The sequence below is a fragment of the Lissotriton vulgaris genome, chromosome 4_1 (assembly GCF_964263255.1).
Source record: "Lissotriton vulgaris chromosome 4_1, aLisVul1.2, whole genome shotgun sequence".
Lineage (NCBI taxonomy): Eukaryota > Metazoa > Chordata > Amphibia > Caudata > Salamandridae > Lissotriton > Lissotriton vulgaris.
In genome coordinates this window covers 12960670-12987816 of record NC_141691.1, presented here as the reverse complement: position 1 = coordinate 12987816, position 27147 = coordinate 12960670, and the positions used below count along the sequence as shown (strand labels likewise).

General features: G+C 43.2%; 1 protein-coding gene across 1 annotated transcript in view; it reads right to left on the bottom strand.

Moving 5' to 3' along the window:
• The window catches only part of LOC147718216 (nicotinamide N-methyltransferase-like), a 90992-nt gene extending 64268 nt beyond the window's left edge, over positions 1–26724 (bottom strand). The window contains exon 1 of the mRNA XM_086967169.1: positions 26577–26724. Within this exon, the coding sequence (XP_086823295.1) occupies positions 26577–26724 (148 nt within the window). The remainder of the gene's footprint in view (positions 1–26576) is intronic.
• Between the last annotated feature and the right edge of the window lie 423 nt (positions 26725–27147).

Genomic DNA, 27147 nt, shown 5'->3' with positions numbered 1-27147 from the left:
GTGCATTTATTGGTTTGACTTCATTTTGTAGGCAATTGATATTGGGTTTTTCACACATTAGTAAACCTTTCCTAGCACTCATGACTACGAACACAATGATTCTTGGACAGATGAATGTCAAAATGCTTTTCGTCAGTTAAGACAAGCTCTTTGCTCAGCACCAGTGTTAGGCACACCAGATTACACAAAGGACTTTACACTATGTACACGAGAAAGATGGGTGTGCAATGTCAGTTTTAGTACAGACACACGGTGATAAGCAGCACCCCTGTGCATATTTTTCAGCTGTCCTTGATCCTGTTGCTCATGCGTTTCATGGATGTTTTCGTTCAGTTGCAGCGACAGCTATGTCTATATGTCTCAGCGAAGGGATAGTTTTGTCACACAAACTGTTGGTGCTAGTACCCCAATACGGTAGATGCCCTTTTGAATCAGACTAAAACTCAACACTTAACTAGTGCGCGCTTGACAGTATATGAATTGACATTGTTAGAACATCACATCACATTGAAGCGGTGAGCGACTTTGAATCCAGCCACTTTTTTGCCATATCCTGCGACTCAGTCTCAATCAAAGGAGCCTCATGATTGTATATTCCTTACTGAGGAACAGACAAAGGGTCAAATCGATTTGCAAGATAGGCCCCTTCTAGATATCGATGGGGAGCTGTGGGTTGATGGCTCCTTTTTGAAGTTACCAGATGGCACAACCACAGCCGCATATGCAATCACCACACTTGAAACAGTAGTGGAAACAGCTCGAATACCACAGAAGTCGGCTCAAGCAGCTGAACTAATAGCTTTGACACGAGCGTGTGAGCTTAGTACTGATTTATGTGTGAACATTTACACAGATAGCTGCTATGCATTTGGAGTGGTTCATGATTTTGGCCTACTCTGGAAGGAAAGAGGCTTTCTTACATCCCACGGGATGCAGATAAAGCACGGAGAATTAGTACATAATCTCTTGACTGCACATATCCAAAGAAAGTTGCCATTATGAAGTGTAGCGCACTAGAAGATCACTGAAAAAATAGGACAAGGGAATGCCTTTGCAGATAGTGTAGCTTGTGAAACTGCAATACAGCGAAGCGCTACATCTATGTACGTAGTAAAATCACAAGCTGAGCGTTGGCATGATGCTAGAGAGGAAGTATTGTATATACAGAGATCTGCCTCTGTTGAAGAACTTGAGCAGTGGTCCAAAGAAGGAATGTTAGATGAGGAGGGTTGTTGGTGTAACAAAGAAATGAATAAATTGAATTTGCTTGCAGCCTATTTACAACCTATGGTTCAAATGGCACATGGGCTGGAACATGTTGGAGCTCTATCAATAACGAAATTGCTTACACAAGTCTGGGAGCATCCTGAAATTGCCAGCACAGCTAAAAGAATAGTGCAGTCCTGTTTGATCTGTTGGCAGTTCAATCCTGGAATAGGGACACAAACTCCTACAGGAGGGTTTGCTACACCAACCGCACCTTTTGAAGTTTTGCAGATGGATTACATCCAGCTTGAACGTTGTAATAATCTAAAATATGTCCTAGTGGTGGTATGTGCCTTCAGTAAATGGATAGAGGCATATCCTATGAAGGATAATACTGCTTTTACCACAGCAAAGGTGCTTCTGAAGGAATTATTTCCAAGATACGGTGTTTGTAAAATGTTGTCGAGCAACAACGGACCTCATTTTATTGGGCAAGTTGTTGAGTATGTCCTGAAAGGGTTAGGGATCGAACAGAAATTCCATACAGTCTTCCACCCACATTCAGCAGGATTGGTGGAAAGGCATAATGCTACTTTTAAATTGAAGCTGGCAAAAATACTGGCTTCCACGTCCCTAAAGTGGCCAGATGCACTGCCTTTGGCACTGTTATCCATAAGATCGGTACCACACTCACGATCAGGTCTTACACTGTATGAGGTGGTATTTGGTAGACCAATGAATATTTGGGGAGTTCCTAAGCCACGCCCCATACATGATGTACCTTGTGTTCTGTTGAAGGATTATTTGGCACAGTTTACTGATAGTTTGACCTCTATTCATCAACAGGTTCAAGAAGCTCTTCCCGACAGATCTACAGGTGAAGCCCATGATCTCCGTCTCGTTGACAATGTTATGATAAAAGTGTTTGACAGATCGAACAGCTTGGAACCGAGGTGGGGAGGCCCAGGGCAGGTGCTGTTGGCTACAAGGACAGCAGTTCGGCTGACGTACAAAAAGATATTTGGCTCCATACCACGCACTGCAAGCGTGTATCTGCCACCGTGGTGGAACCTGCTGCACTGACCGACCATCAAGAGATTGTGGAGATGGAGAAAAGTCAAGTTATCTAACCTGATGAATCTACGGAAGTATTCTCGGACCACACGATTTTAGGAGCATCACGATACAATTTGAGACCAAGAAAAGATCTTTCAGTTTTAAATGAGACTGGTTGAGCTACCGCCCTGGGTTTGTGAAACGGAGAGCCAATGAGGCAGGGGGGGGGATCAGCCCTGCGTTAGTGTAGTGACGCCCGTCTTGGCCCATAGTGAAGAAATCAACGGCTACTCAAGGGGGAAGAGCTCCTGTCGATTGTTTTGGACAGGTTCTTAGAAAGATTGATCATCACTGTCATTGACACCTTAAAACGTGGCTATTTGACCAATAATCACATCCTCCTGTAGGGCTGAATTTAGCAGATACTTAGCGCCGAGATGCCCATGGGCCTTCGTTGCGCTTTATAAGTGTTTAAATAAATAAATATTGAAATGAATAACAAGAGGATTATTTGTGCTGTAGGGTTTGTTGTTGCCCTGGTGGTTTTGGCAATAACCACTTAGTTCATTGAGAAAGCAGTTCCTGCTCGACAGCTTTTTGTTGCAACTACTTCAGCTCCACTGGAGCATCCTTACCATACTTTTCCTTATCATGAGCAGAAACATCGACATCCGAATAACACATTCATCTAGATGTTGCATCATACCCATAATGCTACAAATACTACCAATTGTTGGATATGTGGGATGATACCTGCACACCAGACGAAAGGAGGACACCTTTTATTCCTCTACCGTTTTCCCACAATTGTTAATGTCAAGCTTGTTATGCCCTTTTGTTTGCTTAAGGAAAGCCTTCAGTAGGTGGAATCATTTTTCAATTAAATAAAGAATGTTACCAAGATGAAAATGGTTATCCTCAAGCTAAAGGGAATTAATGGGAATGACATGAATACCAACCGGACAATAATTCGACACCATATGTCTTCACAAATGTGAGGAATATGAAGAACATTGGACCCTTTGTGATTTATGTTACCAGAGCAAAAGCAGATTTATGTATTGACAGTGTTGGGAGAAATTGTGTAGGACAAAGTGAATGTATTTCTGTATTGAACATTGAGGGCATGAATAATAGTAGTTTTACATCGTCGCACAACACCTACTTTGTGTGTGGTAATAATGGATACTATCAGATACCTGTTGGGTGGTCTGGGGTATGCTACATATCATTTTTGTTACCCCCTGTGTTTTTAGCACCTGCATTATATCATCTTGACCTGAAGTTGTACAATGATATTTCTAAGAATAGATACAAATGAACAATAAGTACAGATGAGATCGACCAGACAGATACCACTTTGCAACAATATGTCGATTTCAATTTGGGTTTGTTCTTTGTGGGTGCTACATTGAACAGCAGAAAAATCGTGTTGTACAAGCTGCCACCAAGCGGACAGCCATGGCACTTGGGAACATTACAGAAGAACTGCAAATTGCAAGAATTGTAGCACTCCAAAATGGGATGGTGCACGACGTGATTTTGGCTAATCGAGGTAGTGCATGCCACATCATCGGTAGCAGTTGCTGCGTCTTCATACCTGACCACTAACCTTCAGTTTATGACGCAATCTCTAAGCTGCATAAGATTACTACAGACATTCACCCAGAGACTGGTGCATGGACATTTTCAAACTGTATGTGGACACTTTTTTTACTTGCTTCTGGAAGCTACTGACTATTCTATGTATACTACTGGTGATACTATTTACATGCTGTACTTATATACAATGTGGTCCCATGATTTGTCCCATGTGCCTCACTGCTTGTACACCGGCCAAAAGAAATATTGCAAAAGAACAACAAATGTTAAATAGTGAAGTTACTGAAATGATGAGCAATAATATTCAGGATGCACATTTAGATTACCCCAGATAGACGAATGTCTTCAGCAAATGCTGAAAGGGTCGTCTGTAGCAATTTAGCAATGATTAGGTTAAGCATTAGCAGAAGACATCTAGTATTTAGAGTTTATCTTGTCCGTTTTACGGAATCCATTTTGTATTTATGTCGGCCATATTGTTTGCCATGTGCTCTGTCCTACCTTCCTGTTAACTGCTCTTGAAATCTGCCTAGAGACAAGATATATTTATCCTCTTCTGCTTTGCACATGCTTAGTCTCCAACTTGTAACTGTCAAGATGTGTCCACCAGAATTAGCTAACTGTCAGCCCTTTCAACTTGTTGCTAGCACACTCTCTGTATGACCTTATATGTATTTGAAACTAACACTCTGTGCCTTGTACCGCCTTCATTTCAGCCCCTGTGTGGGTATAAAAGGACCAAGCTCCTTCCAGTCAGTGTGCTACCTCATACTCTACTGAAGGGTGTTGTGTGAATGTAGTTCCACCTCAGGAGGTTTAATAAACTCTGTCTTTTCTATTCCAGTTTCTGTGCCAACTTCTTATTATTGGTGTAAGGACTCTATGCAGAGAAGAGTGAATCCCTTGCAATAGTAGGCCTGGCTGAGGCTTGCTACCACAATGTAGTGTAGTTCCTAAATTCCCACTAGGCTCTGCACATTAGAATAATATATCCTATAGATTTGACCTAGGACTTAGGTCGACTAGGTCTCGATCGAATATATTAGACTTAATTGTGAGTGCCAGCTAGCTCAGAGGTCACTAGAAACTTTCTTGAATTCACAAGAAGGGATTAGTTTCTGGCAACCGCATAAACATGACAACAATTTTTTCCTCAAGAATGAAACTGATCTTCAGAGTCGTGGAAACAATAGATAGATATTTTACTCATTTAATCGTGCATGCTTCGTTTAATCAGAGGGGCAGAGAAATAGAGAGACAGGCGTTTCCAATAAAAGGGTTTATTGAACAGTCTTCTTTCTCATGCAAGTAAAGTGAATTGATACAATCGTAATACTGGTTGCGAAGTATAATGGGTGCAGTAAGAATAGTATTATACAATAATACTGTAAAAGCATTGTATGGTTCCTAGACCATAGATAAATACATACATAAATAACATAGGCTAAAAGTACTCAACTGGTGTTTCTAAAATACGCCTACCTCAATGTACCTAACCTAAGTCTAGTGCGCGGGAAGAAGTAAATGTGGTTTAGCATAGGTTTAGTCTGTTTTGCCAAGATTCAAACCAATATTTCTCTTAGGGTCTAATCAGCTCCGTACCTTGGTTTTAGAATGAAGGAGGTCTGGTATCTCTGTCTCGGGACTCTATTTCCCAACACTCCACGAGGTGAGCTTGGAAACACTGGAGCTGGATTCTCAGTGAGAGAATGTGTAGGCATTTATATAGCGCACTGCTACCCGTAGGCGTCCTGGCGCTTCGACCGCTGCGAAACCCTTCCTGGCTTCCCTGAGAGATGGTCCCTTAATGGGTATCTCCAGGGTGAGACCAGGCATTCCCGGCGGTCTGGGGGGCCGTTAGTGAAGATGAGGCAAGCTAATGCCCAGAGTTGCCGAGTGTGATCGCTGATCAGAGTGGGCACCGAGGCGAGAGAATTATCGAGTCCGCTGACCCTGGTCCAGAAATCTGCCGCGCCGGGAATCGAACCCTGGTCCCGGGCCGTCCTCTGCTCTCGGGTCTGCCGCCTCTAACCAGTGAGCCACACTACTTCACTAACAGCTTCTCTGTCAGTGCATCAGCTGGAGGGTCGGCTTCCTTCGGCATTTGATGTAGCGAGTTGCGTCGGGCAAGTAGATAGTCGAGCTGCTCTGAGCCACCGTGTGTTTGCTAGGGCAAGTGTAGGCATATTTATACCTTGAAGGTGCCTTATTTGACGTAAAGTCGGGCATAATAACGTCACCAAAGAACCCCAAGGGAATGGTAGTTCTTTGAAAACGCCATGATTTCTAGGACAAATCAATATTAAAGTAAGGGGATGTCCCTGACTGCTGAAGGTGAGTTTTTCAAGAAATTGGCTTTTTGGAACTAGTGGAAATAGCCATGCCTGTATGTGGACTGGATGGGTTATGTCTAAATATGGGTATGATTTCTATGCCTATATAAGGTCAATGTGAATTAAAGCTAAAAATGGCAGGAATCGGTTAATTACGCCTGATTCTAAAATGCTTCGTAACACCCTATCATAGGGTCTTTAATCAGAATAGAATGGTGGGATGCCTACAGTCAGAAGAGCTAGGGTAACCACTGCAGTCATAAGAGAGCCTTGCAGGCTCTCTTATGACTGCAGTATGAGATAGAGTATCTATGTGGTAGATTTGAGGACCAAGGGGATAAATCAAGAAGTAATAATGTATGGATCATGGGTCTCCCGGAACAGGCAGAGGGCCCAAATATGGAGCTTTATCCTGAGGTCTAGGTTCAAGAACACCATCCTTAATGGCAAGCAATCAACTTTTTTTCTGTCAAAAGGACCAACAGAGTCACTGAGAGACCTCCCCGTCTGGGTGCCCCTTCGAACCTGTTGGCCACCTGCCTTTTGAAGGGATGGAGACCATATTCTACAGGTGGTGAGAGCCAAGAGTCCCTGGCATATCGAGTACATTCAAGTGCACATTTATCTTGGATTTACCTGAGGTTCCGTGACGATTTGAACCCGTGTTTTCAATATTGTCGGAAATACATAATATTGGTATCAGCGAACCGCAAATGATCCATTTAGCATATCCTGGTGTTTTCGCTATGCTACGAGCAAGAGCACTCTTGTAACCAACACATTTCTGATCTACCCATGGCATCCATCTTAGATCATGGCAGCCATTTTGTGTTTCTTGCCCTCACATAAGCAATAACCTCTGATCACTTCATTTCAATTAAGGACACGTAGCCTTAGCCGGAGATTCACCTCTTCAAGTGACACGTGCACCTTGGAACAGAACACGCTGTAGCTGCATGACTCAACAAAGGCTGCCTCCTCTGCCCGAGGCCAGCCCTACTGAACTGGTTCTCGTGTCCATTGTCCCGATCATGATTAGGCGGCCGAAGCCGGTAGCCTTGCCCATTTACAACCCACAAACATCCCTTATCCCACTTTTCTATCTTCCACACCTGGCTCCGTTCCTTTTCTTTCTGAATCTTTATTAGGGGGAGGTAACGAAATTTACGATGAGGCGGTCCGGCTCTTGAATGCAATATTGACAAGGGATTGTGATGAACTAGTGGGAACCCCTCTTCGTAATGTTTGGCATCAGATATTATCGACGGTTCCTGTGTAACGCCAAATATTTATTGTTTTAGACACAAAGGTTTTGGGAATGTATTACATGTAAAGAATTTGCCCCCAGCTTAAAATTCAGTATATAAGGAGCAACCCTCTTTGTACAAATCGAACAGGCTCCTAGATTCTGCCCGTGTGTAGTATCTGTGACTTCTGTGTCCCTGCAGTAATAAACCTTTGGTCTTTGACGCCACCATCGAGAAGCCCGTGTTTCTGTTCATTTGTGCACCAAGGCAGGTGGAACTCCGGGGTCTTCGGGTGTTGTTCCCTGACACCTCTGGACGGAACCAAAAAGTCCAGAACTCCAATTGGCGCCCAACGTGGGGCGACGTCATTCGGTACCGGTCCAAAAGCCTGAAGAGTTCGAGAAGCTTCGTGTGAAGATTCCTGAGGGAGGCGCCCCACTTCATCGATCCCGGCATAACGCAAAAGTGGCCCGAAGTTCTCTTCCACGAGGGTTCCCGTTCAGGACGGCTGCAGTGGGCCGTTGCCTTGACCGTCGCCCTGTCTTGGACCCGAGGTGCAGTCCTTAGTACGGCGAAACGTGACGGGTTTCTCCTTGGTGACGTCTTCAGTGCCTCAGTTAAGTATTTAGTGGTTGCTAGTTGGTTACTTCGTAAGGGTTGTTAAAAATCCTTTTTGGTTCTTGGTTTGGTTTGGTTTCGTAAGATTATCACTGGTTGTTCTGGTTGCGATAATCTATTTGGTTTAGTTTGGGTATCGATACATCAGTTCGCTTTTGGTAGGCCTAAAGTTCTTGGTTCATGTGCACATATCTGTTTCGTGTTTTGTTTGTTTTGTGTTCCGGATTGCAAAATGGTAAGTCGGAGAAATTGTATGTTGTCTTGCTTTGGTTGCAACAGTGATTCACGATTGGAGGACTCATGTCTGGTTCCTCCGATTGGGACTCCCCTATATGATTTGTACTGTAAACATGGTGTGGGTCCTATATCTTATAATGAGGTGTGGGTCCGCTATACGAAAAACGATGGTGTCCTTAGTTGGCCACTGCATGGTAGTTTTGAACCCGAAATTCTTGACAATTTAGAAGCGAAATTGTTTAGGAAGAAAGCCCGGCCGGCAATGTTTGATTCTTTCCGTTACTGGCGAAAAGAATCTAAACAAAGAGAAATGAAAAGATTAAAGAAGGAACAGAAAGAGCAAGAAGAGTTGACTCTAGAACAAGCGGCTAAGCAGCTGCAAGTTAACGAGTCTGAAAAGGCCATAGAGGTAGCCATTAGAGAGCATAATTTAGCGATCGACAAGTGCTATCCTGCCTTGCCATCAAAAACAGCTAATATACTGGAGGACCCCGAAAACGATCCTTTGTTGTCATATTTGTTAAGGTCACCTCCACCGTATGCACAAGGTGCTACGGCTCCACCTTTACCGAATGTTCAATTGCCGGTTGCTGGACAACTTGGTATTCCTGCTCCTACCCCTCAGAATCAAGCTCCTGTACCTCCTGTAGTCAATGTGAATGTTCCTACGGCTCCTCCTCCTCCTGGATTGCCGACTTCTATACCTGTATCTGTGTCGCTTACATCTACTGTTCCACAAACTATTTTCCTCGACACTCTTACTGTCCCGCTATCTGTTCCTACCTCTACTGTGTTCTCTGCGTCTGCTAGTATGTTGACTCCACTTTCTGTTCGTCGAAGAATCACTGATTCTGTTTCTAACATTCTGTCTCCTTTCTATAAAACTTTAATCAAGACTCCTACTTCTGACTCTGTTCAAAGACGTAGTCAGCTTCCGAGTACTGAGGAACGGGGAATATTAGATTCCACGGCTCTCAGATGGATTTCGAAGAGTAGGAGATACAGTACGAGAGACGTGCTAGATACATTTATGCAGTGGAAAGAACCAACGCAACGGTATGTCTTTGATGAGATGTGCTCGCTGTTACGTGAGGAAATAGAAGAAGATGATGTTGAATCGAATCTAGAAGACTTAATTAAGGTTCAGAAAGAGTTTGCTGCAGGAATGATAGTAGGTGAAAATATAGAAGAAGCGATGGAACTGATATTAAGTTATAGAAATGACCCATCACTTCGTTCACCAAGAGATTTAGAGAAAAGTAAGACGAAGCTAAGTCGCCAATATCCAATGAGGGAGGTTCCTCCAATTTGGCGCGATGCTGTACAAGCTGATAATGTCAATGGTATTGTAGCCGCTCCGGCGCAATTCCAAAGAGTGTGGATACACATTCCATGGAAACGAGCTGAAGTGCTAGCAGTGAAACAGGCCTTGCCAGACCTGCGTAAGAATCCTGCCGGATACTATAAGGAATTAACACAGACAGTTGAAGCTTGTATAATGAACTTAGCGGACATTGATATGTTATTTGGTAATGTAGTTCCGCAACCAATTTGGGCTAAAATTCGTAAAGAGAATCATCCAGTTGCCCTAGGTGGTGATTGGGCAGCTATCATTGCAGCGGATGGTCAGCAAGTAGGTGGTGCAAAACCCGAACCTCTAATTGCTAATCTTCCAGGTAGAATAATTGACTTAATGAAGACTCTGATGCCCGCATTGCGTGTTAATTGGGACAAGTTGTCCGCATGCAGGCAAAAGAAAGACGAAAGTGTCTCCGACTTTTTCACGAGGTTCGAAGAGACTTTTGTAGATCATAGTGGTCAGGATATGAGCACAGAAGGAGGACAGAGACTGTTTGTGGATAAGTTTGTGCATAATTTGTTACCTGAGCTATGCAACAAATTAAAAGATTCCGAGAGTGCGTGGGCTGTCTCTACAACTGCGCAAATACTTGCAACTGCACAGTATTATGAAAATAGGGATAAAGAGGAAAAAGAAAAATCAGATAAGAAAACGAAAGATTTAAAGACTAAAGTTCTCTTGCAACAGGCGTATCCGCCTCGCACGAATCAGATTAATACGCAACAGAGTTCGTATCAAAGAACAGACTATAGTTCACCGAGGCCTCAATATCAGTGGAATCAGTGTGCGTACTGTAAGAAAGAGGGTCACTACAAGAATGAGTGTCCGATCTTAGCGCAAAATAACGCAGCTGCAGCTCAAAGAGGTCGTGGTGGTTTTGTGCAAAATTCTAGAGGTCGAGGGCGAGGTGCTCTGCCTCCACAGACAAATGATCGTCCTTCCAATCACTTTGATCAGCGAAATGGACAGTCTGCCCAGCAAAATAGATCTCAACAGTATCTTGTTGAAGACTATTGTGAAGTGGATGAGGGATTTCAGCAAAATGGGTACTAGGACAGCCATGGACAGAGAGAGGGAGTAGTATCAGTTCCAGTGGATCAGAGTGGGCCTTATGTCGCAGTAGCAACATCAGGTGTAGTCGAACCGTTTCTGTTGGATACTGGTGCAGCAAAAAGTTCTATCATTCATGCGAAACTCCCTGGCGCACCTTTGTCCGGCTCAACAAATGTTTCTGTAGGTTTTTCAGGCGCCCCTGTTTACAACCCCATATCTGGTCCTTTGTCTATTTCTGTTGGACCGTGTCAATTGAAAGCACCCCTGATTTTGACGACGGGTTGTAATAAAAATCTGCTTGGTTTAGACTTGTTAAAACGACTATATGCGACATTGTACTGTTCTCCGGAAGGAGTACAGCTTACATTGGGTAAAAGAATCACCTCTCCGATGTACTTGTCAATGGATGCACTCCCGCCAGAGCTGCGTTCACTCCCTGATACTCTTTGGGCGACTGGTCCTAATGATGTAGGCCTTTTAGAAATACCACCATATATAGTCACTTTGAAAGCAAATGTAAAATTTCCACAAATTCCTCAATATAAAATATCTAGTGAAGGTGAGCGTGCACTTCTATTGATTGTACAAGATTTGATTAAGAAAGGTGTGGTTGAAGAAACGAGAGGAAATGTCTGTAACAGTCCTGTATTACCGATTTTGAAACGAACTGATCCTACAAAGCCTCCAGTGTACAGGTTTGTCATCGACCTCAGAGAAGTTAATAAGATTGTAGTTCCGCAGTTTCCTGTAGTTCCAGACATTACTGCCTTGTTAACATTGATTCCTGCTACAGCTACTTGGTTTTCAGTCATCGACTTGAAGAATGCCTTTTTCAGCATTCCGATAGCCGAAGAAAGCAGGGATATTTTCGGCTTCTGTCTAGGAGGTAGAAGTTTCAGATTTAAACGCGCTCCACAAGGCTATTGTGAGAGCCCATCTATTTACAGTCAAGCATTAAAAAGTCAGTTAGATTCCTTTGTCCTTCCTCCGGGCTCTGCTCTAGTACAGTATGTAGACGATCTTCTAGTGGCTGCTGATGATAAGGAAACTTGCAAAGAAGCTACGATTTCGTTATTGCATCATTTGTCTAATTTGAATCATAAGGTGTCACCTTCGAAAATGCAATACTGCTGCCAAGAAGTGACCTACCTAGGTCATCTCTTGTCAAAGGAGGGAAGGAAGTTGACCCCAGAAAGAATAAAAGCAATTATGCAGATGAGTGTTCCTCGCACGCAGAGAGAAGTGCGTGCCTTTTTAGGTATTACCTCTTACTGTAGGCAGTGGATCCCAAATTTTTCTCTTTTAGCAAAACCGTTGGTAGCTTTGACTGGGAAAAATGTTCCGAGTCCAGTGCCATGGTCTGATGAATGTCAGGAGAGCTTTTCTGAGTTACGAAATGCACTGTGTTCAGCTCCTGTATTAGGTACACCTGATTACAGCAAGCCATTCACGCTCTACGTTCACGAGAGAGAAGGTTGCGCGTTGAGTGTTCTGACACAGACATTTGGTGATAAACAACGCCCTTGTGCGTATTTTTCATCAACATTAGATCCGGTAGCTAGAGCGTTACCTAGTTGTTTGAGAGCTACAGCGGCAGCTGCGGCTTCCATTCGACAATCTGCTGGTTTGGTGATGAACAACATGCTAGTGGTCATGGTTCCTCATGCTGTGGATACACTCATGAATCGAACTAAGACACAACACCTTACCAGTGCGAGATTATCTGGTTACGAGCTGACATTACTAGCGAGTCATATTCAGATCAAAAGATGCAATGTATTGAATCCAGCAACGTTGTTGCCGGCTAATCAAGAGTCGAGTGATTCCGAGCCCCATGATTGTTGTTTTAGAACGGAGGAAGAGACAAAAGGACGTATTGATTTAAAGGACACTCCATTGTCAGATCCAGATGGCACGCTGTATGTGGATGGATCATATTTTAAATTGGAGAATGGTGATGTGACTGCTGCCTATGCGGTAACGACTCTAAGAACGATTGTGGAGACTGCAAGAGTGAGTCAGAATTCTGCCCAAGCTGCAGAATTAATAGCTCTAACAAGAGCGTGTGTTTTAGCTAAGGGAAAGAGAGTGAATGTGTTTACAGATAGTCAGTACGCATTTGGCGTGGCCCATAGTTTTGGCCGTTTGTGGAAAGAAAGAGGTTTCATTACGTCCCATGGGACTAAGATTCAAAATGGTCAGCTAGTTAACGACTTGTTGGAATCTCTAACCTTGCCGACTGAAGTTGCGATTGTAAAGTGCAGTGCTCATAAAGCAATCACGGATGATGTTGGTCGTGGGAATGCTTTTGCTGATGAAACTGCTAAACAGACAGCTAGAGATATGATGAGTAGAATGTATGTTGCTACGTCTGCAAGGTGGATTGCTGAGTCTGGAATGTGTGAGGATACAATGGAAAGTGTGAAAGAGATTCAGAAAGAGGCAACTGAGGAGGAAAAACGTGCATGGAGAGAAAGTACGGGCAAGTTGGATTCGAGTGGGTGTTGGATTGATTTGTCAGAACAACAGCGTTGGATGTTGCCTGATGCGTATGTGCTTGCAGTGGTGACGATGGCGCATGGAGTAGCGCATATAAGTTCTAAGGGAATCTGTAAGATGTTGGCTCCAGTCTGGAAGAATGATGGGATCAGTAAATGTGCAGAGAGAGTGGTGAAAAATTGTATGGTATGCCTGATGCATAATCCAGGCAAGGGAACTCCAACTCCTACTGGTCACTTCGCTCCACCTTCCTGCCCCTTTGAAGTGATTCAGTTAGACTTCATTCACATGGATCGGTGTAATAATTTGAAATACGTCCTGGTGGTAGTCTGTGCTTTTTCCAGATGGATCGAAGCATACCCACTAAAGGACAATACTGCCCTATCAACTGCCAAAATTCTTCTCAAAGAATATTTCCCTAGGTTCGGAATGCCACGGATTGTATGGTCAGATAACGGAAGTGAGTTCATAGGGAAAGTTATGCAGAGTGTGTGTGCCGGTCTGGGCATAAAACAGAAGTTTCATAGTGCGAACCATCCCCAGTCTGCTGGTTTAGTTGAGGGTTACAATGGCACCCTCAAACTAAAACTAGCCAAAATTCAAGCATCCACAGGTTTGTCCTGGCCAGACGCACTTCCCTTGGCTTTGTTATCAACGAGAGCAACTGTACATTCTAGAGTAGGGCTTAGCCCCTACCAGATTGTCTTTGGCCGCCCGGCAAATGTGTGGGGTGTGCCTAGGCCAAAGGAGTTTTGTTCTCTAGAATATCCTATGTTGATCGACTACCTTTACGACTTGACTGCTAAATTGAGTCTTATTCACCAACAGGTTTTCGATGCATTGCCAAAGCCTCCGGAGAGTCCAGGGCATCAGCTGAAACCCGGCGATCAAGTCGTGATCAGAAACTTCGCGATGACGAAGAACCTTCAGCCCAGATACGTCGGCCCCTTCCAGGTCCTGCTTGCAACGAGAACAGCAGTTCGTGTAGCTGGTCGCAAGCATTGGGTGCATGAGTCTCATGTCAAACGTGTGCCTTTGCCACTTCCTTACGACGACTGGGTGAAGAAGGGAATTGGTGCCTCCGAATTTGAAAAAACGCCAAAGTTCATCCCTTTCAGCGATGCCGAATTGATTACCGACACTCCGAAATCTGACTCTCCTCCTGAAAAGACTCCTTTGAAATCTGAACATTTGTCCTCTGCATCAGAAAAAACTCTGTCATCTGCGAATTTGAACACTGCAACAACTACTAGTGATATGCTATTTGCTGATCAAACAGTTCCTGCAAAGCAAAGATACAATTTACGACCTCGTAGTATGGACAAATAAAGCCGGCAACTGCCCATTGTGATATTTTGAAATTTTGAACTTTTTGCCTTCAGCCAGGAAGTTTGCTATTGTTTTATTGTTTTAAAATTGCCTTGCCGTCTGGGTAGCCGTAGGGTCGTGGCTGTGTGCCTAGTTGAATCTGCGGGGGTCTGACACAAGGTCGATCTTTCTGTTGGTTCTGGGAACTCCCAGGGCTGATAGAGGCATTTTCATCTACGTACACATCATCAGTGGTCGCGAGCGGATTGTAGAAGATGGAGCTTCCTGCGCTGCAACGAGAAAATGTGATTTATGTTCGCAGAAACAGACTTTATAGAATTCTTCACAGCAAATGCTTTTTAATACAATGTGCCATTACATTTTTGATTGTTTTTATAACGTTGGTGGGTGGAATCGTCTTTGGTATGGGTTTGATTTTTATGCCAGTAACCACAGTACCTCCCCTTGATCCTGCTACTTCTACTGTTTCTTCTATACACTCTTTTCACTCGTTTCCTGAACACGAGCAAGCTCGACGCTCAGAATTCATTAATAACACTTTTGTACAGCTCTTGCACCAACACCAACTGGTAGTTAACACTAAAGACTGCTGGGTGTGTGGCTTGATACCCCACACTATGGACAAAGGCATTCCCTATTTGGTTCTGCCTTTCAGCTACAATGGATCATTTCAGGCCCTTCAAACCATCTTTGCTTATGCCCTTGAAACCTATCCTCCACGTCCACCACGTTCCACTAAATATAACTCGGCCAACAAAGCTTTAGTCCAGGGAATTATTGACATGATCAAGGACGTCAATAATACTCCATCTTACCCTAGAGACGAATTGCGAGTATATTTAAGTTGGAATTCTTCAGAGTATCGCCTTAGTTTGGGAGAAAGCAAGCGTAAAAGATCAACTCCAATCTGGGTCGTACCTCACCGAGGTCAGGTCTGTTTGCAAGGTAATGGGAGAAATCCGAGAGCTCAGCTAGGGAGGAGTGAGTGCGTAGAGACTTACGTGTTTCCGGCTAACTCTTCCCCTGCTTTTCTTACTGCTAGGGGTACCTACTTCATCTGTCGAGACAGAGCTTATACATGGTTGCCTGCCGACTTTTCAGGGTCATGTTATATTGCTTGATTATTGCCTCCAACATACACTGCTTCATCTGACTACCACAGGACCAGAGTAGCGAGAGGTGTCTTCAGCAAGGAAGATACTGCTGGTCAGGAAGCTGGAGACTTCTTCAAAGGCTTCCTTCCATTCTGGGGGCCTATGGCCAATAGTAGAAACATACGTCAGCTAACACGGGTAGTTGAATCTACTATTACCGAAACTGCTGGTGCCCTTAGCAATTTGACAGCTGAGCTTCAGGCGGATAGACTCATGACGTTGCAGAACCGCATGGTTCTAGACGTTATACTTGCAGATCGAGGTGGGGTATGCAGAATGATCCAATCGAGCTGCTGTGTCTTTATTCCTAATAATGCTCCAACAGTCTATGAGGCGATCTCTAAGCTACACAAGGTTTCCGACTCTGATCTCAGCGTGGGGATGGAAGGTTCTAATGGTCATTGGTGTCATCTTAGTATTCCTCTTCTCATGCTGCCTGATTATCCAGTGTGGTCCAGCTCTGTGTAGCCTTTGTGCTGCAACCTGTTTTAGGAAACCACCTGCGTTTGGAGAAAAGGCGCGAGAAAGGATGATGATACAACAGCATGTCACTGACCTGATGAGCATAGAATTAGACTCTGACATAGACTGAGTAATTGCCTATGTAAGGGCAAAAGGAGGGTCTGAGGTTCCGTGACGATTTGAACCCGTGTTTTCAATATTGTCGGAAATACATAATATTGGTATCAGCGAACCGCAAATGATCCATTTAGCATATCCTGGTGTTTTCGCTATGCTACGAGCAAGAGCACTCTTGTAACCAACACATTTCTGATCTACCCATGGCATCCATCTTAGATCATGGCAGCCATTTTGTGTTTCTTGCCCACACATAAGCAATAACCTCTGATCACTTCATTTCAATTAAGGACACGTAGCCTTAGCCGGAGATTCACCTCTTCAAGTGACACGTGCACCTTGGAACAGAACACGCTGTAGCTGCATGACTCAACAAAGGCTGCCTCCTCTGCCCGAGGCCAGCCCTACCGAACTGGTTCTCGTGTCCATTGTCCCGATCATGATTAGGCGGCCGAAGCCTGTAGCCTTGCCCATTTACAACCCACAAACATCCCTTATCCCACTTTTCTATCTTCCACACCTGGCTCCGTTCCTTTTCTTTCTGAATCTTTATTAGGGGGAGGTAAAGAAATTTACGATGAGGCGGTCCGGCTCTTGAATGCAATATTGACAAGGGATTGTGATGAACTAGTGGGAACCCCTCTTCGTAATGTTTGGCATCAGATATTATCGACGGTTCCTGTGTAACGCCAAATATTTATTGTTTTAGACACAAAGGTTTTGGGAATGTATTACATGTAAAGAATTTGCCCCCAGCTTAAAATTCAGTATATAAGGAGCAACCCTCTTTGTACAAATCGAACAGGCTCCTAGATTCTGCCCGTGTGTAGTATCTGTGACTTCTGTGTCCCTGCAGTAATAAACCTTTGGTCTTTGACGCCACCATCGAGAAGCCCGTGTTTCTGTTCATTTGTGCACCAAGGCAGGTGGAACTCCGGGGTCTTCGGGTGTTGTTCCCTGACACCTCTGGACGGAACCAAAAAGTCCAGAACTCCATACCTTGGAAGCTGAGTCTTCATGCATGTCTTCTTTCATGAAAGTAAATAAATGCCTCTATGATCACAGCATCAACTATGCTTTGCAGTTCCCTCTTACACTTCAGATATTACATGAAGGTACCACTTCTTTTTGTGCAACACCAGAGGATGCCTGTTCCTGTCTAGATCGCATGGGTCTAGCACCCTCATCTAGGGGTAAAGCAGACCACCCTACTTCAAGGCAAACAAAGTGACAATGCAAGCCACGTAACATATATCTACCATGGGTTCCCATTAAAGGGGAGGCAGCCAAGGAAAGGGCTTGTGTGGTGGAAGACATGGAGAAACATTTATAAAGTACCTCTGGTAAAGACTGTTATTTAGGTTGTTACTATTGCATTATAGTGCCAATGGTTGGCCACCCGTAGCTGTACTGGCATTGGAATGGGATTTTAGCATTTTTGCTGATATTTCTATTGTATTCAAAGTGTGAATGTTTCTTATATATTAGTGGAATGTTTGACCTGCTGCATGTGCAGGAGTATGAATGGGTAAAGTTGCCTCCAAAGGAGTTTGTTAATGGACCTAAGTTGGTAATTTGTAGCTATTGTGTCAGGTAACTCAATTAGCCTGGATGAAATTAATTCGTTGACAATTCAGTATGCAAGTGTGAAATCAGGACTAACTGGACAAGACAAAACAAAACAAATAGAGTAATACAATTTCAAACAAAGACTATTAAGCATGTGTATAAGCAAAAAAATAGATTTTATCAAAATTTTTGGTCATCAAGGGAAATTACAATACAGAGGTAATATGTAAAACAGGAATACAGGAAGAAAATCAGAGATAAATCAAAATCACTGTAATGCCTGTAGAACACCTATCCAAACAGATGTAGATAATTTTTCTTTGGATAAGGTTGGGGGTCGACGTTTCGGTCTTTATGGGTGACTCGTTAAGACCATCATCAGGACAAGGGTAAATTAATATTGTAGCTCCCTATTAAAAATAGAATAAAACGATTTCACTATGATATACAAATTAAATTTGACATTTTGATTCGCTTTATACACATGCATGCACCTAATAGACTATCCTAACAGGACTAAAAGCTTAAAGACAACAACATATACACAAAATATTACAACACATATAATCCTGTACATTTAATATACATGCCACAATTGATATTAGTACATTGATTTTTGAGCATTTTTGATGTTAGTACATTGATTTTTGAGCATTTTATGCTAAAAATTCTTTAGAAACCAGTATACTTAATAGGATGATGCTTTTCTAATGTTTAGCCTGCTCTATATGTATTATCACTAGTTTAACTCTATTGGATCCAGTTGGTCAAAAAACCTATTTTGGTTGTTTTTACCTTAAAGCGACAAGACTCTTTTCTTATGTTGAGAGGTTATAGTGCAATCAATCCAAAGAGATATTTATCTGTAGATATAGATAAACAAAGGTTGTAATCTACAATATTGAGGATTATCTGAGCTGATTGCCCACAACAAACGGAGATTATATTACCTCAGTTGCCTCTGGGGCAACAAACAGAAAACGAATTATGTTGAATTTAGAATGTTCCACTTCTCAAGGTAAGGGATGGTTTGACGTCTTTGTAAATTGAAGATCTATTGGATTTAGAAGGGGGGATTTTTAATTAGAAGCGCTTGTCAAGATTGGGACTGTATAACTAGTTTGTTACATGCCAACTTGGACCATTTACCTGTTCAAATAGAAATAGTCAAAGCGGCATCTAGCTGGTTTAACTCCGTGCTTGATTCCTTGGGAGTCTGTAAATTAATTGTAGGCAAAATATTAGGGCTCTAGTATGTGAAGATCTATCAGGTATTTATTGCGTGAGCCAAGAAAATGTACCTGTTTATATCCCAACGGTTCGCTAAACGCGGGAAAAATCAGCGTGTACCGAAGTAGCCTCTTGAATTAGTTAGGCGAGGAACAATCTGTAAGTTAAAGGTAGGAAGGGGAATTAACACCAGGCATAACGAGTCTGTCTGGGTGTAACGATTATCGATGCTTGCAGCGGGTAGGTACCTGTATAATTCTCGAAGGTTCCCGAAAGCGTAGGGTCTCAGCCGTCACTGCGCAAGGTTTCTCTAACTTGACCGGCTGTATTTAAGAGTGTGTTAATTGCTGTCATGCCGGTCATTTAAACATAGACAAAGGACTAGTTCAGCCGTTTTCGGTCGCCATATTGGATTAGTCAAAAAAGTGCGCATGTGCAGGAGGGCACTCCTTCAGGTGACATTCCTATGTCATCAACACTGGTATCTATGTGCAGGTTGGAGGGGGATGTTGATAGAAACCACATACTCCAGTTATGCCAAGGGAGCATTGATGTGGGTGGCTCCTTGGGTGACCCTAGAAGTTTAGAATATTCAAATTGACCCAGAGGGCTGTTAAGTCATGCTAAAAGGCTTAATGTATAATCTCCCACATTCACTAATATCACTTTATATGCACCTAATGCTACTCAAGCTCCCTTTCTGCAATCCTTGGCCCTAACGCTGCTGTGTAACGCATTAGCATTGACTTATTTGGAAGGGGACTTTAACTGTACCCCAGACCTAAACAACAACCTCTCCTGCCCCCGAATGTCAGTAGCACAATCGATATCTCTCTCACAACATTTATAGATATGGACTACTAATACTCAGGTCAAGAATCTATGATTGACATAATTTCTTGCTCACAGGATGCCCTTCGCAGGGTGGCATGGGTAAATACATTGGACGTACTTGCTCACATAATTGCCTTTTATAACTGCAGTTGACCTGGGGAGAAGCAAGCCCATAATGCTAAGGGTGGGCAGGCGGCTACGCTCCGTGCACGGAGTGTGTGTAGTGCCGGCTTCTACGCATTTTGCGTAGCAGGCGTAGAATCCGGCACTACGCAGGCTCCGCAGACGGAGCGTAGCTGGCCGCCACCCGCCTCCCTACCGCCCTCCCTAAATACTTTAAATTACATCTGTAAATGAATTAAAAGGCACTTACCTTGCCCGCCGCTGCCCGCTGCGTCCCCGGGGCTCGCTCTCTTTGTCGCTTCCGTCTTGGGTGATATTGCGCATGCGCGGGCGGCCGCGCATGCGCATTTCTCACGAGAAATGCGCATGCGCGGCCGCCCGCGCATGCGCATTATTACCCAAGACAGAAGCGACGAAGAGAGGGTGCCGAGGAGACAGATGTAATTTAAAGTAATTTAAAGTATTTAGGGAGGGAGGGAGGGAGGCCTGTGGTGCGTAGTAGGGCTACGCGGAGTGCGGAGGTGGGCGTAGTTTCTCGCCCACTTCACGTAGCTCCGCGAAGCCCCACTACGCCCAGGGTTACATAATGCCAACATGGTGTCTACCTTTGGAGGCACTTTGTGACACCCCACTCTGGTCTACTCTCTCAGATGATTTAACCTCCTATTTTCAGGAAAACGAGGGCTCTACTAGCTCAGGCCAGACTAGCATATTAAACCACTCTAGAAAAGCGGTGAGCCCTAGATTACAGGGCACACTTGGCTGGAAGAAATGCCCAGGGCTACAAGGTTGGTTAGCTACTGGCGTGGCTGCTTTGTTCCAATTCACCCAGGAATCCAATCATGGCTATTAGAGATGGTACGGGGCATATTATCAATGCCCCAGATGACATCAACACCACTTTTTACTCGTATTAGGCCTCCTTGTATAAAGCTCCACAAGGGGAGGACCTACGTGCAGTACAGTCCTTTCTAGAATAAGTGACTCTCCCCTGCATTCAACCCACACAACTGGTGGAATTGGAATCCTAATTAACTGAAACTGAGATTTCTGATGCAAGAAAGCATATGGGACAGAGTAGGACCCAGGAAGCAGAAGGCTGGCCTCTGAAGTTTTATTCCACTTATAGAGCCCAACTGATACGACACCTGCTCAAAACGTATACAGAGGCTTATGTAAAATGAGAGTTGCCCTATTCTCTCAAGTAAGTGGTGTTGGTAGTATTGCCCAAGCCAGACAGGGACCATTACCCCTAGGGACCTATTGACCCCTGTATCTTCTGAATTGATATTATAAGATACTTGGGAATGAACTAGCCAACTGACTCATATTGGTAGTACAAACATGACCAAATGGGGTTGTACCTGGTAAGAATACCTTCCTGAACCTACATAGGCTCTTTATATTAATAGACCGGGCATGCGAGGCAGGTGCACACCCTTGATCTTATGTTCTTGCTGGATCCGTTTTGAAAGTGAATTGGGATGAATCCCAAATATTTTTTATGACGTTACTGCCTCCTTATCAATGTAGGGCACTCCCGGTTACTCCACTCCCATGGTCAGGCGACTCCGTAAAGGCATTGATCAGCGCCAGGTCCTCTTTACCATTCTGAACTGGGCTGCTGCTTTCCCCTATGGGCGGCTTAGCTATTTCAAAGATCCTGCTGCTTCCCAGATTGCTATATTTTTCTGCTGCTCTCCACAGTCTAATTCCTCAGAAATGTTTTCAGGGCTTAAGGGCATTATTAACCGCCTTACTATGGTATAACAGAATGAAAAAAGTGTCTCCTAATAAATGATATGCTCCCCCGACGGAAGTATTGTTAGGCCGCCATGCAATCACAATGGCCTATGCAGTGGTTGGCTGCTCAAATTATAAAGAAGTGGGGCACAGTATGACAACTGGGACATTATGGAATTGGCAAAGTGTGTGTTTTGATGGTGTTGTAAAAGATTGTATTATGAACTGACAGCAGAATTATACAACAATGTGAAATGACATCTGACTGCTATCAAAGACTCGGAGCACTGTTCCTGTTTGCATTACTGTACATCTTTTAGCAGGTGCTTAGAATGTAATTACAAGTAAGGCGGCTATTGTTCTGAGACAGCACATTCAGTGAAATTCAGAGTGGCGTCAACACACCTGCAAATTGAAGTTGGAAAAGATTTTCCCCTGCAGACGGGTGCAGTCAGTGACTGAACTCAGCAACAGGGGGGTGTATGTGTGATCCCGAATCCTTTTCCCCCTTCAGAGGCTGCCCTCTGGCAAGGGGGTGCACTGATTGTACACCACCTCTATGCGGAGCACCGTCAGTGCTCATCTTAAGGGTATATTCGTTTCCTACACTCTTGCTTCCGTAATAGGGTTAGGGGCGCAGAGACATAGTGATTCTTTCATTTGCATTGAGCAAAGCAATGCAAATGAGCGAATGCACTCTCAAGATAGTACTGGCACTACATGTGTACCAACGCTATCAGTGTAACAAGAGAACTGCACACGTGTGTGAGGCTGCTTCTGTATTACCATGGTGCCCGGGTATATACATAGGGGGAGTAAATGCCTGTTACACCTTCAGGGCACTATCCATAATACAGACTTTGATAACTTTTTATATAATAGCAAAATATACTAGGGGCCATTGCCAAACACTGCAATGCACATGAGGGAGAGGAATTACAACTGTTAACTGAAACAATGGGAAACACCAGATGTGTTGATCAGTTTCCCAAGCCTATTTTATATTTTGTGTTGTATGCTGAGGCAGAACTCACATGTCCTCTTCAAAAATGAAATGCCTTGGTTCTCCTAGTGCAACATTTGCTACTGTGCGACTCCAGGCGGACATTGGGGAATAATTTCATATTAATATCTAGTTCACTTTAAGGATACAGGAGAAGTGGATTTATTCCTGAATTCTGCCGCAGGGTCAGATTCCCATAATTCAAAGTCAACTTCATGCAGCTTAAAGAGTCAGACTGTCCCTGACAACTCTTCCCATGCCCACTGATGATAAAGGTACTTTACATTTTAGTCTGGAACTCTGAAATTATGGATTCTGCCAGAGGATTTCCCTTAAGCTCCATTGTGGACTAAACAGAGTCTGTATAGAAAGGCCACTGTGAAAGCTTGGTGTGCTGAGTGTGAACAATTGTGCCTCTTGGAAACTTGAGAAGTGCGGTAACTGGGTCCTTGAAAAACTGCAGTGTTCTAAAACACGAGTGTAAATTGTTCTTGAAACCTATCAATTTTTCTCCAAGTAACCAAATTATTTTAAAATAAAATTCACTATTTGGTATTTTCCAAAACATCCTAGTTCAGAGCACTGCTCTCACTCCCTGCACCGTAGAAAGTGGTCTTCATATCCTACACGATTTTGACCAATGTCAATAAACTGTTTTCCTCGTCCACTACTCCTAGTTTATAGGATAATCTTATAAAACACCCCATATTTTCTGGCTGACAGATTCAAGTGCTAGGGCTCAGAGAGTCAATCCCTTCTGGTCACCCCTCCTCAGCAGGTACCCAGATTAGGAGGCAGAGTGATCTCAGTGGCCAGCGCCACACTTCAACATCCCCTTCCACTTCAGAAACATAAGTAGTCCAAACTACTGCATTTTTGGAAAACTCCCTCTGACTTCAGCTGCAGAAGGTATCACATCTAGTGAATTTTAAAAATAAAAGTGAAGACATGACTCTTTAGTTTGTATGTCTGTCCACCCACATGTCCGTCTGTCTGAGCACCTCTCACGAATGATTATTTAGTCCTATTAGCTTCCTATCGCACTCGGTAGCTGACAGGACGTATTCAGGTGCTGTACTGTGCATTGAAGAATCCTACTCGAATAGCAAACGATAATTGGATCTTGACTTATCTCTGGAGAAACGCAACACAATTTGGAACCCCTATGTGGGTTGGAAATATCACCACATTTCAAATCTCAACACTTTGAAAGATATAGCCTTGATGAAGTCGCGGGACCGTGCCCTTTAGTGACAAAACACGAGAATAAAATCTTGAAAAGAAAGAACAAAAAGAAAATGTTTACACTTTGTTTTTTGAAAAATCAATCTTTCTTTATTTAATTGGGAATACCATTCATAACATGTAACGTGTGCTTGGGAGTGAAGTATATTTTGTATAAAGCTCAGGCTTTATGATTGTGGAGTTTAGTGGTTCTCCACACCTTTGAGCACCGTTAATATACTTCTCAAATACCATATTTTGTGCTATTCCACCAAGAGGCGCCGAAATCCCTTTACTAAATACCACGCATCTTTGGATTGATTAGTGTTGATAAGCTTGGAGAATCCCCTTTTATTCTTGTCTTGTCACATAAAATATTACGTTTTTTTTAAACAGACAGTAGGTTTGTTGAGAGATATCTTGTCCTACTGTATTCTAAGCTTCTAAAGCTCTTAACCCCCAGGCGTATGACTTTGGGTCCCTCCCCTGGACACATGGAGGGACAAGCGCCTAAAGGGAGTGGCCGGGATATTTAAGTGCAGTGCAACAGTGTAATAGTCCTGGGACACCACATCCTCTGACTGTCCCAGGACCCACACATGATACTGCCCTGTACACACTGACTGCCCAAGGAGCCCACAGGGAACTGCTCAGTAACCACTGCCTGCCCCAGGGCCCACACTGGATACTACCCTGTAAACACTGACTGCCCCAGGATGTGGACAGGTTACAACCTTGTAGCCACTGGCTGCTCCAGAACCCACACAGGAAACAGATGAGTAACCAATGACTGCCCTAGGATGCACACAGGTTACTGCCCTTTAACCACTGTCTGCCCTAGTAACCTACAGGAAACTGTTCAATAACCACTGATTGTCCCTGGGGCACTCAGGTTACTGCCCTGTAACCACTGCCTGCCCCATGACCCTCACAAGAAACTGACTGCACCGGGATCCAGACATAGAAACTGCCCTGCAAGCACTGACTGCACCAGGACACACACATTATACTGCCCTGTAACCACTGACTGCTCCAGGGCTCACAGAAAAGGCTTCAAATTTTGTATGACACGTGCCAGACTCCTGTCCCAATATTGCCAAATCTAGAGCCTCCCCAGGAGCAGCAGTTCTTTCTGCAGGTCTGTAATTGATAAACATGTCTCTTTTTACATCAAGGGAATACTGTCCATGAACAAAGGGTCTGGGTTACAAAGGACTGTTTTCTGTCTTATGCCTCTAGAGTAGCATGAAGTACTTCAAATTGAAAAAGAGTCAAACTGGTGCAAACACATGTGATATATGTAATCGAAAACTACTGTCTCCAGTGTTGTCTATGTGGATGTAGTTCTGAACTTAATTTAGACATGAATGATCCCAGGAATGTGCACTAGGGCTGTTGGGTAAATCCCATGTGAAAGATATTCCTGCATGATTAAGAGCTAAGTGCTGCAATCAGTGAGACAAACTGCATCAAACGATGTGGCAATCACAGAGAGTTCAGGAGAGGAGACAGAAAAGAAAATAATCTGTTTGCAAAATGAAAAATCTAATCCAAACAAAAAGCCAAATTCCAGAACTTTCCTGGACATACTCATGCATGCAGGTATAAGATGTACAAATTACACATGCTAAGGTCAGGATAAGAAAACATGTTTACTAGTGGACATCATGAGTGACCTCTAACGTGTACACCCATACATAAGGGATGAAGAGTTATGAATTGGTGAGGCAGGTGTAAATTATACTTATGCATAAACGTAACTTGCATATGTCGTATTTTGCATCAGCATTGATACACAGGATACGTTGTTTTGACAGAAATGAAACATTCAATAAACTTGTTGATTAAAATGTCTTTTTGATACCTTGTCATCTAGAGAAGCATTCCAATAAACTGTACTTAGATGTCTGCAGAGAGGAGCATGTGTTGACTGTTTCATGACAGAAGGTGTGTAAACTACATATGCTGGATATGCACCCTCCTTCAGTGTTTGAGCGCAGGTGAATAAATGCAAAGTGAAGGGGAAGGACATGGATTTATATGGATTCCAAATTCAGACCACACTTGTGACCCAAAGGTCCAGACCAGAAAACATCACTTCCCTTGCTCATCATACTGGCAGGGAAACCTTAACTGTCCCTTTGTTGTGGGTGCAACACACATTCAGCACAGAAATGTGTTGGTAATTCATTTGTGAAAGCTTTTCGGTTCAAAACACTATTCCCAATGACTGCAGTATGGGCATGTGTATGATAATTACATATTTACTTGCACATTACAGCGCATAATGAATTGATTAAAAAGGTTATTATTCTAGTCATATGTGTCCCAAAGAAGGCGTTAATGCCCTAAGCTTGAACAAAGCCAAATTCTGAAACAAGGTTTCTTAAATTTGATAGCAGAATGGAATAATCTGAAATATAAAACAGAATTACTCAATTAAAACAATTATATTTGTCAATACTGTTCTTTGAAATGGATCAATATATTGTCTGTGGATGAGTTGGGGCACAGCCAACTAAATGTGAGGCATGAACCACTCATTATGTGGTGAGGAGTGACACAGAGAGTACTCACATGATGATAAGATCCTCAAGTAAGCAGGATACAGTTGATTAATTGAATCTTCCACATAGTCACCGTCTTGTTCTAAATACATCTGGAGAAACTTTTGTGGATCAAATAACTCCTCATACATTTCCTTCAGACTCATGCCAGAGGCCATGTTCTCAAATGTGTTGCTTTCCTGCTTTCAGTGCTCTTTGTCTGTGCCCACACAATGTCTACAAGAAATCTGCATTGCAAAGAATATATACAAGAAATCTACATTGTAAATGACGTCCTCAAGAAATCTAAATTTTAAATGATGTCTACAAGAAATCTACATTGTAAATGATGTCTACAAGAAATCTACATTGTAAATAATATCTACTAGAAATCCACATTGTAAATTACACTCACAACAAATCTATATTGTACGGAATATCGATTCTCCTAATTATTACACAAAGAGAATCTGAATTTCATAAAAGAGACAGAGGCTAACAATATGCACTATTCCTTTAAGGCAAACACCACCTAGCCACTTTGAAGTATTACATCATGAAGAAAACTGTTTTAGGACGGAATACTGCTGGTCCATATTAGG